Source organism: Athalia rosae, chromosome 2 (genome assembly GCF_917208135.1).
Source record: "Athalia rosae chromosome 2, iyAthRosa1.1, whole genome shotgun sequence".
In the NCBI taxonomy this organism is placed as follows: Eukaryota; Metazoa; Arthropoda; class Insecta; order Hymenoptera; family Athaliidae; genus Athalia; species Athalia rosae.
The window spans coordinates 4,439,682-4,450,407 of record NC_064027.1 but is presented as its reverse complement, the minus strand read 5'-3'; the positions used below and the strand labels follow the sequence as shown (position 1 = coordinate 4,450,407).

The window sequence follows — 10,726 nt, the reverse complement described above, 5'->3', positions numbered from 1 at the left end:
CAGTATCGATCTAATGTTGTAGATCTCCGAATGGAATGTACTGCATTTGTATTTATTTTTCCTGTGTGAGGTTACTATTTTCACTACGAAATATTAATACAGTTGTCCCTCAAAGTACTTGTTGTTATTCTTTTTATCACGTGTCCTTGTCATCTTCCAATGGGTAACACCACTAATATTTTGCAAGGCATAAGTTACACGTTCACCTTTGTCTTCATAATGATGAGTCAGCAGTTTTCCACCTTTGTGATAATATTTTTGACGGATATACTTATCATTAGAGATTGCATAGAGGGTGTACAATTGAACAAACGAAGGTTTATCATTTTTAATATAATGTAATTACAGAATTCACAATTTAATTACGTAATTTAATATTTATCATGACATAACACATTACTGTCAAGTTTTTACAGTTTGAAACCTGAATGTATGGCTACTGTACCGAATGTCAGGTTCTCATAATTCACTACTCTAAATCCAGCATCTTCAATCATACCCTGAAAATTAAAAATGTGTTGCAGGATTTGTCATTCTTATCTTATCATAATTGCAGATGAGGAAAGTACACGAGCATATTGTATATTGGTCGTAGATCAACAAGAGCGATCAGGAGATAAATGAAATGGTGAACAACCTACTGAGATAAATTACAAACGAAAGAGAAAATTAAACACTCTATGCCAAAGTAGTTGACGCAATTACATCATACTTGTTATTAGCTGCATCACCTCAATTTATGTCACCTTTATGGCAATTGAGAAACAAAAAAATTTTATTTTGATACTCTGCGAACTAGAATAACAATAACCACATAAACTATTGCAATCACTCACATAAAGATGAAAGGAAGATCGTATATAATAGAATAAATTTAAATTTACCTTGAAGATATCTTGCCTTGGAAATTTTCTAATACTTTCTACAAGGTATTGATATGGTTGCCATTGTCCAGCAATCAGCATACCCATCACTGGGATCATTTGAAAGGAGTACTTGTCATAAATCCTGGAACAAAAGTATTTGGGTTGACTGTGTTCTGTAGCAGAAGAATTTTTACAAATAACAAAAGGGGCACACTCAATACCTAAATGAGCAACTTTATAAATAACCAGTAATTGATTCAACATTTTTCATGTCCTTGAGGTATTAGGAAATGGTAATGCTTGAATCATATTTGAATAATAGTTCATCAATATTGATTAAGCATAAACGTCTTCCCAATCGATCAAGAAAGAATGTGCTACTATTCTAACCACTGTCTTTACCAAGCCCAGAATCATAAGGTGATGTTAGACTTGGTAACAGCTCTATAGTTATCAGTTATCATCAAAATTCTGACATTGATAGAAATGCAACTGTAGAAACCTTGAACTTTATTGAAATTATTTCTGGTGACTTCTGAGAGTAAAATTGACTTGCATGTGTGGAATATATAAAATTTCAGTAGGTGGTTTGTTACTTGTTACAGTCATTGGATGCATGCTATTTTCTGTAGTAGGTAAGTGGTGGGCTTATGCCTATAAATAGAACCTCAGGATATTGATGTATCAGGATAAACATGAAGGGGAGATGTATCAACAACGATATTATGGAGGTACATTGATTTCAGGATGTAGAGATGAAAAATTTTTAACTAATGAATCTGGCGTACTTCTATAAAGTGTATAATATTTTAAACAGCAATTAACTTCGTCATTGAAGCAAAAAAAGTTCTTATCTTTACAACATTGATATAGCAAATATTATTCAGAGCAAATTTTGATCAGCTCCATAGGTCCAAACTTATAATAACAAGTAAGTCTGTTATTCACAGTGATTGGGAACCCACAACTAAAGTAAATAATTCGTTTAATGGACATTCAATACCATTAAAAGGAAGTTATGCTTTCCGATTACATTGTGAAGGCTTTGAGCACTAAAGCAGGAACTATATCGTGGACAATGTACTAGGACTTTAATAGCAGTATTCCAGGGGTTGAGTGAATCAATACACACACAACAGTTCAGAACCCATCCTTTAGCTTTATATTTTCTCTACTCCATCAATTCTGGGAGTTTTTTAAAAGTTCGTCTTATTATGTGCAAATATGCAAAAAACATAGCAAGAATAAACTTGGGTTGTGGTCGGAATATTCTAGTTCAATGAGCATACTATTTTTCCCAATTATTGAAATACTTTTCTCATCATCATCAGAAGATATTGGATCAAAAAATGTCAGAGGAATCGGAAATTGAATGATATTAGTCATCTGGATATCATAGTAGACTTTAGAAATATTTATGAATAACAATTTAGTTACTGCTAGCAAATACTTCTCTATTATAACGTTTTGCACTGGGTACAGAAATATAGCTCTAAATTTGAATTTAAATAAAGACTGTATTTAACTTGATATGCAATTATTTGATATTGGAAATATTTAACACTTGCAAATTCTATGTGCATCTCATGTTTCCAAAGAATCTAGCAACTCAATCACTGTGAAAAATTCGAGTAATGAATAATTCTATTCTGGGGGCTTGACTTAGAAATAAAAATTATCACTGACTCTTACCATTGTAAAGCTTCATTGTTCAATTGACTAAACTCAAGACACATGAACCGTCCGCCGGGTTGAAGAACTCTGTAAGCTTCGGAGAGCACCTAGAAGCAAACAGGTTTGAATACTTCTATTTGTGTTTCATTTCGACATGCAATCGGCTTGCGATTTGCAGTCCAGCATTACCACCTGTGGGTATGTTGTCCTAAATGATTCTTACATGATCCACATGTGTAACGTTTCTTATTCCAAAGGCAATAGTATAAGCTGTAAATTCGTCGTTGGCAAAAGGTAGTTTCTCTGCATTACCTTGTTGCCAAGATATATTATAGCCTTTGTCAACAGTCCATCCTTGCTTCTCAGCCCGACCCTTTCCAACGTTTAACATCGCTTCATTTATATCGCATACTGTCACATGACTTTGTAGATTTTCAGTATTCTTTGTATTCTTCAAATAATTTAGGTATCTAAAAGCTATGTCACCGGTACCACCAGCTACATCTAACAATCGGGTTCCATGAGTTGGTCCCAGACGCTGCATAAAAATATCTTTCCATACTCTGTGAATCCCCAGACTCATAGCATCATTCATAACATCGTAGGATTGAGCTACGGCTTCGAATACTTCGTGAACTGCAACATTTCAGTTGATTGCATTAGTTTCATGACTTGACATCCAAGTAATGGTATTGTTTGGGTAAGCACTTAAATAACAATGGTGGACATTCCGCTATAAGTTAAAAATTATGCGTTTCCCTAATGACAATATAAGAAGCTGCACATCCAATTCTTAAAAATAAATTTAGCTGAGAAACATTCCAAGTTCAAACAGTAAAAGATATAAAATGATAGTGACCTCTCTTTGATTTCTCATTTTCCTTAACAGTTTGATAGCCAAAATGAGTTTCTCTGTTGTGATCACTCTCTTCATATTTATCTTCATTTTGAACCGAATTGTAGTTGAATACTGTTTTGCTGAATCGTCTGTTGCCAAAATTGTTGGCTATTCGTATTAACCTAAGAGTTACACGTTTTGACAGCGCCATTTGTAAACGATTCAAGTGCTTATCGTGTCATATCGACTTGATATCGACTACCGAAACATCAAATTTTAACACGACATGAATCGATGTTTTCGATTGTAGGCGTGTCTCAAGGCGTCTGAAATTAAAATAAAAAGAATGAAAGTCCATTGTTAAAATAAAATAGTAAATGTCAAATAGTGGAAGGCCTTGTGTTACCAAAGTTATGTGTTTGTATACAAGGTTGTACCCGTTTCACCATGAACAGCGTAAGGAATGCTAGTGAGTTTAATACCTCTGGTAGTTATTAAATTAGCGAACCATTATGAATAACATAATTAATAATGGTACTGAACTCGGAGATTTTTGAGTCTTCTAACCTTTAAACAATACTGTAACATTTGACACTTTCAGAAGAAAAAAGCATTTGTGAAGTGAAGATTCCTCACGTCAGACAGCGGTTTAATTGGGATTGCGGAGTTTCCTGTGTCCTCATGGTTATACCTGATGAGGAGCGAAAATATTTTTTTAACAATTTTTATCAAGTATGCAAAGAGGAAGGATTTGACAAGAGGTAACATTATACTTTTATGGTCGTAGTGGAGAATTATATCAATTCAAAAATGTTGAACTTCGTATTTTCAGTACTTGGAGCGTGGATTTGTGTTATCTATTGAAACGGTTTGGAGTCAAACATAAATATTGCACTATCACTTTTGGGGTTCATCCTGGCTATCGTGGTGAACATTTTTACGACAAGATACTTCACAAGGTAATGTTTGGTTATATTAAGCCATTATGCTTCTTATTTTAAATCATATTGTAGCCAAGTATCAACTTATAGTATAGCATCATATGACAGGACAAAACTTTTGAGCTTTTGGTCCACATGTTTCCATCAATTTTAAATTTTATGTGAAGAATAACATTCCACTGTACTAAATTCTAATCTAAAATCTAATTATTTTTCCAAAAAATTTGTCACCGTAGGTTGATGGTATTTGATACAACTGTGATTAAAACAATTCTTCCACTCGTTTATCATAGAATTATTGTTAACATGTCACTAACAGGATTTATCTTTTCATTCTGATTATTAGGATGAGGATAGAGTGAATAAGAGATTCCTGGATGCATCAGAGAACAATATTACAATAAGGAGAACCTCTTTATCTAATATGGATCTTATCAAGCATTTAACGACTGAGGGTCCAATTATACTTTTAACAAATGCAAGTTTATTGTGGTGCGATATATGTAAAAATAACAAAATTACCTGCGAATTAAGAAACTGTTTTCCTTGGCCTGTTAGCTATAATGGCCATTACATCGTACTCGTGGGCTATAACAGTGGTAGGAAAAGATTTCTCTACAGGAACCCTACCTACAGAGAGCGTAAGTTTTTACATATATTTTTTTTTGTTTCTTATTTTCTGAATAAACTGCAAACCTTTGATTGAATCGTCTTTGGACCTTTAAGATTAATCCTCAGTGACAACATGCAAGTATTGATTGGACATCTCAATATTGATGACAATAATAATAATTTGATTCTTCTTGCCACCAAGGTTTTGATGGGTGGATTGTTTTAGGAAACGTTATTTGCCGCCTAGTGAATAAAAGTCTATAAAAATATTAGAATTTTGTCATCCAAGATTTTATTTTAGCTAATTTAATAAAAAAAGTTTCATGTATTCAGGTTTATGTGCGATGTCCTACTGCCACTTAGAGGAAGCGAGAAAATCTTATGGAACTGATGAGGATGTCATTTTAATATTCAGTATAAACAGTTCGGCAGATACCAAATCTTCAAATTCAGAAGCTCAGTGATTCATAAATTCTGAACTACTTTTATTTTAGATGGTTAGACTCGAACATTACTATTAGTCCAAGGGCTTAAGATACCTGAGTAAAGTTGAAGTGCATTTTAACGTATGCCTGACTAGATTGATAGTGACGTTTTGTGGCAGATGTTTAGCATGGCCAATGGGGTTGGAAACAATCTTGCCAGGTATACAACAGCCAGGCAGGTAATAGCAGTTTTTCTATGTTAAGAAAATAAATCAAATTTTTGATGCGAAACTATTGTTAGGTAGCAATAGCGATGAAGTTCACGTTTTTACAACGTGTCATTTTGTGCCTTATTCAATTATGAAAGGATTGGGACGTATAACAATATTGACACTATGACGAATAGTGGAATTTATTCTATGGTCACTTTTGAGAGAAGTAAACAAACTATCAAAGTAAAATAAAACAAATTTAATTTTCTAAAATGATTCTATCGAAAAATTTTCATAGTAGAGCAATAAAGCTACATGATAATGAATAAAAGTGTTGCTATAATTTTATATTTTATTTCTCAAAAATTAGACATTAGATTAAGGTAGCACGATAGTTTTTTAAAAGTTTTCGGTGATGGTTCAAAGTATTATTAACAATCTCATGCATATCTGTCACGTGCATAGTAACTATCTAAAACTTTTGATGTAATAACTTGGCTGCGTAATCTACTGTGATAATAAAATATTATTGTCAGCCAAATATAGAATTTACTTTCATTTTAAAAGTTCTTCAGGTTTGGATACGATTATTTCTGACGAAACCGTAATCAAACTGCAGTGTTTTATTTTGACTGCTCATTATCACTATGATAAATCTGATATCAGCCTTATAAGAGGTCAAGACGTATCGAATGAATAAATTAAGTACTTATTAACGTACCTTTGATATCGGATGGCAAAAAGTACAAAGAAAAATTTATTTTTTCTACGCTCTACATAACGTGATTGTTGTAATGAGTGGAAAAGAAAAAATCATAGATCATTAATTAAGTCACCTTATAATAATCTCTCTGATGGGAGGTTGAATGTGTAACTATTCTTTTCCTTTAACCATGTATATCCTCTGTGTACTTCGATTCATATCTTTAGCAGATTAAAATAAAATGAAAGAAGATTCGATGGCATCTGAATGGATTTTTTCCGAAACCCCAGCTTATTTCGATTAGTCAATGATGATTAATCAACGGTTACATATGTATATGAATTAAATTCGGTGTTCATATTGATGTGGTTTAATTGTACCAGCATTGCACGCGCGGGCAAATACAAAGAAAAATTTATTGAAGATCAAAATCTGGCGAATGTATTATGAAAAGTGGCTGTACCATAGACTGATCGAGAGCGGATTTATACGTATATATTCATATAGGTATATCTATTGATACAGGATTGAAATTTTATAGAGACAAATCATCATCAACGATACATACTTCGAAGATAATCTTTTGATAGAGTACGTGTGAAATGGGAGAAAAAGAGGCGAGATTGATGGCTGCAGAGAGCTGTATTGCACTTTGGTGCCCGTGTTTGACGGTGACGACCATTCAACGGTATAACACAAGCGTTTCAATTAATTCGTGGAAGGTCAAAACGTTATCGATGAAAAGCCATTTTCCGTGGATTGCAATACCGTGCGTTTGTTTCTTCACCGTGTATCGATTTGTTTCATACACGAAATGTGATTAATAAAGTTCGATTGGTTCAAATTATAAACCCAATTACGTCCTTGCACGAGTGGACTAACAAGTTTTTAGACAAGGGCTTTTTCGACCGGTACCATTTTATTTCACCAATCAAAATAGTTGCAGGAAAGCTTGAACATACCTCGTACGTGCACTATTCTTATAGCAAATAACTATGCTTGTTTAGTCCTTGAGATATTTCTTACAAATCTCGGAAAATTTTCTGATTATTGCTAAGATGTAATAATAATACTGCCGTAAGCAATATTATCTGTGATTTTTTTTCGGGCGTTGCAATCCGTAGAACACAAAAATTAATTAGTGCTTCAGTTTGCAATTAGTTGAATGCTTCGAGGCACACGTGTCTGATTCAAACTTATTCTAATATAGGATATCTGTACGTCAATAATGATGAAATCTCATCGTGAAAAATCCACAACACTTCGTAGTCATCCTATGTCAGGCAGAATATTTGGTTTTGTGAGTTTTTAGAGAGATTAATTATCCAAGCTCAACCGTCAGCTCCAGCTGGCGTCTGAGTCCTGAGAAGACTCATCTCAGGCCCTTCATGTCTTGATTCTGAAAAATCGTTATGCGATGAAGTATCAATCTGTAATTCAGCAGTCATGATCATTAAAAAAATGCGTTTCTTATTCTTGAAAGAGTTTTTGTCAACTTATTATAAAAATCTAGCTATTCACTTCTAATACATTAAGGAGTTGATGAAAAACCAAAAAACAAAAAGTGAATAAACAGCACCATTCCTAGGATTGTTGCGGGGGAATATTCCTGTTTTATGTTACGATTGATTTAATAATTTGATCATAGTATATCTGTATACCTGTAATGGGAGTTGGAAATTGGACCCTTTCTATCTTTTACCTTTACTCTTCACACTCACCTTACAATTAGACACACTATACAAATTTTTCTTGAACACGAACAGAATCAGAATAAAGTTGATCGCTAACTGAGACCTGCTTCTCACCTCTGCTTTCAAATCGTCGTCGATATCGTCGTGATTTTTTTTTCAAACAATTTCTCTGCGTTCTCATTCTCTTATTGAAATCCATGTTTTAGGAGTTTGTGCAGATCATTCTATTGAACAATATAATAAATTACGTTGAAGCCGCAGTTTCTTTTACCTGTATCCACAAAGGGGTAAATTTGTAATCGATTTAATTTACGAATTGATGTACAAATTGAAGAAGTAAAATCCACGCGTTTGTCGCCTAAAGCTAAACGTAGTGAATTTCAGAAGGGTCAAATCGAGTCGAGAGCTTCACCGAACGCCGAGATCATTGTTGCCTTCATCGCGAGTTTAACGATTTGATTTACGTACCATTGCTCTGTGTTACGAAGCAGGTCTTGAACCAGTAATACCTCGAAGGAGTTTCATCTGCGGTGAAAAGCATGTTCAACAGAAAGTACGTTACCGTGCGGAATTATCGCTCTGTAATTTCCCAACAACTCTCGTATACATATAGTTATTTGTCGCGAATTGCAGTTTCTCAAGACTGAACTATACATATACGAGAACACAAAAATTGCATTACAACAAAATGATTGTCAAAAATCGAATAACCCCCCTTGGAATTTCTTCGATTATTGGGCCAAAAATTAAGTATCTCCAAAATTGGCGATAACTCGTTCAATTTTATAGATCCAACAATTTGGCCAGCAAATTCGGATTCCCGAGATCAAAATACATATACGAATACCATAAAAAACCCAATGAAAAAAAATCGAAACTTCCTCGGCTTTTGAGGAAGTTAGTCCGTCCCAAATCTGGACCTAACTTTTTCGTCGCAGAGATAATCCCGTGATTCACCTCCATCCCTTCCCATTTATCATTCTATCCTCGCATTTATCGTGATCCCTTGTCATCGTCGAAGGAATAAAGATTATAAAAATAGTTAAATCTGTCGGAAGTTTCCTCTTAGCTGTTCACGGTCCGCTTGGCGCTCGGGTTAGCTATCGTATGGACAATTGTGATTCAGATCGTGTGCGGTCATAACGATGTGCAATAACTTTTTTTTTATGACTTGCATAAATAATCCTTATCGTAGGGGCTGATCAACTCAATTACATTTGGTTCCTGTAATCAAACATCTGTTCCCGTAGTTGATATTTTTCAAGAAGTATGTAAGTGCTCTCGGCTCTGTGGAGCCTTATTCGCCAAAATTCGTCGATTCGAAGCAACAAGTGGCTGATGTTATCGCCCTCGATTAACATTATAATTGATTCGGTTCAATTGCACGTACCGGAAGTAAACGGTAGGGGTGGCATATGTACAAATAATTAATACGGACCTGTTTTTGCCGACCACAGTCGTGAAATTTGATTGGAGTTGGATTCGTTTTTGTGAAAAAGGAACATTTCCACAGTTTGGCTATTATCGATTATTGAGAAATCAGATGCATAGCAGTCCATGAAAATTTTCACGTTCGTTATACTTTGAATATTTTTTAGCGACTTTTCAACGTTGAGAAGTTATCCAGTCGTCATTTTTTCCTCTTTATTTACAACCAGACTTCTCGAATGGTCATTCTTTTTATGCGAGGCTACCGGCGGTGGTGATAAAGTGACAATGCTTCGTGTAAAGTGACTTGGTAGAGGAGGCACTCTGGTTAATTGGTGGTTCGAATTGATTACTTGAAAATTTTTTTACATAATACAAATCACTCCCCGTCTAAAGAACTTAGCGAGATAATATACAACGTCAATATTAAATTTCTTAATCACGTCCCGATCGTAAAAAAAATTTCGTTCGGTGAGAAAAAAAAAATATCTTGATACGAGATGGAAAAAGTATAGTTGACGATTTTTTTTTTTTTTATGTAAAATATAGAATATAGAATTTTAGCGAAATATATTTTTTTGGTTCTGTTTCAAAACTCGATGTACATTCATGTGCGAGCGAGGTATACACAAATTTTTCTACTTTGTGCAGAAGTGAGAAACACCTGATTACATTTTGATAAATTGAAATTTGAGTCTGTCGTTACCTCGTTCACTCGGTCGCTTGAAAATATGAAAAAATTACACGTGATAAAGGTATATTACCCGAGTTACCGAAGGGAAAATAACCACCTCGTTTCACCGGATGCTGCAAGTGACCGGGCTCATATAAACGGGTTCGTCATAATTAAATACTTGGCTAAATTGATATAAAATGAACATGATGACAGCCGGGCAAATTATTGTAATTTGTGCCCGCGAATCTGGGGTTGTTATTGTTATATACGTACGTCGATTGATGTAATGCTTCGCTTAATGAAGTCAGCGGATATGTTCTCCGTTAAAAATGCACCCATACATAGGTATACATACATATACTCTCACGGCTGTAATTATCACAGCGTGTATGTTACCGGGAAATCGTTTCGCTACGCAAGCGAATATTACGTGCAGATTGATCATTACTCTCGCTTCGATTGAAATATCACTCCTATAGTAGAATGACGTATAATACCGAGTGAGTTCCTATGAATACCAATGAGTCCAACTAATCCTATTCTGAATTTATATATCCTCGTTCAAAGTTTATGCTGGTGAATTATGGTGTGTATGATGTCCTAATATAACGCGTCTAAAGGTGTTGAAACTTGATCCTATTTCAGGGATCCTGGGTC

At 34.4% G+C, this 10,726-nt stretch overlaps 2 protein-coding genes across 5 annotated transcripts; one reads left to right on the top strand and one right to left on the bottom strand.

Annotated features, from left to right (window-relative positions):
• Nucleotides 1–313: 313 nt before the first annotated feature.
• LOC105692358 (2-methoxy-6-polyprenyl-1,4-benzoquinol methylase, mitochondrial) lies at nucleotides 314–3,630 on the bottom strand. The gene is made up of 5 exons (XM_012411515.3): nucleotides 3,400–3,630; nucleotides 2,764–3,176; nucleotides 2,559–2,647; nucleotides 885–1,008; nucleotides 314–500 (listed from the first exon to the last, which is right to left on the bottom strand). Exons 1-5 carry the CDS (start codon nucleotides 3,587–3,589, stop codon nucleotides 411–413), a joined length of 906 nt encoding a protein of 301 aa, XP_012266938.2. The 5' UTR covers nucleotides 3,590–3,630; the 3' UTR covers nucleotides 314–410.
• Nucleotides 3,526–6,533, top strand: LOC105692267 (protein GUCD1). 4 transcript variants are annotated; one of them, XM_048650066.1, is made up of 5 exons: nucleotides 3,526–3,834; nucleotides 3,980–4,139; nucleotides 4,211–4,337; nucleotides 4,666–4,960; nucleotides 5,265–6,533. In XM_048650066.1, the coding sequence occupies exons 1-5, from the start codon at nucleotides 3,756–3,758 to the stop codon at nucleotides 5,393–5,395; spliced, it is 792 nt and encodes a 263-aa protein (XP_048506023.1). In that variant the 5' UTR covers nucleotides 3,526–3,755; the 3' UTR covers nucleotides 5,396–6,533. The 4 variants fall into 4 exon arrangements, with proteins under 4 accessions (XP_048506023.1, XP_048506024.1, XP_012266765.2 ...); XM_048650067.1 differs by having other exon boundaries at nucleotides 3,526–3,865; XM_012411342.3 differs by having other exon boundaries at nucleotides 3,533–3,847.
• The last annotated feature ends 4,193 nt before the right edge of the window (nucleotides 6,534–10,726 follow it).

Coding starts and splice junctions, on each gene's coding strand:
- LOC105692267 (XM_048650066.1), top strand. CDS start 3,756: ATGTCAAATAGTGGAAGGCCTTGTGTTACCAAAGTTATGTGTTTGTAT. Junction 4,140..4,210: donor GAGGAAGGATTTGACAAGAG/GTAACATTATAC, acceptor TCGTATTTTCAG/TACTTGGAGCGTGGATTTGT. Junction 4,338..4,665: donor ACGACAAGATACTTCACAAG/GTAATGTTTGGT, acceptor TCTGATTATTAG/GATGAGGATAGAGTGAATAA.
- LOC105692358 (XM_012411515.3), bottom strand. CDS start 3,589: ATGGCGCTGTCAAAACGTGTAACTCTTAGGTTAATACGAATAGCCAAC. Junction 2,648..2,763: donor ACGTTACACATGTGGATCAT/GTAAGAATCATT, acceptor GTTTGCTTCTAG/GTGCTCTCCGAAGCTTACAG. Junction 501..884: donor CAAGGCAAGATATCTTCAAG/GTAAATTTAAAT, acceptor TTTAATTTTCAG/GGTATGATTGAAGATGCTGG.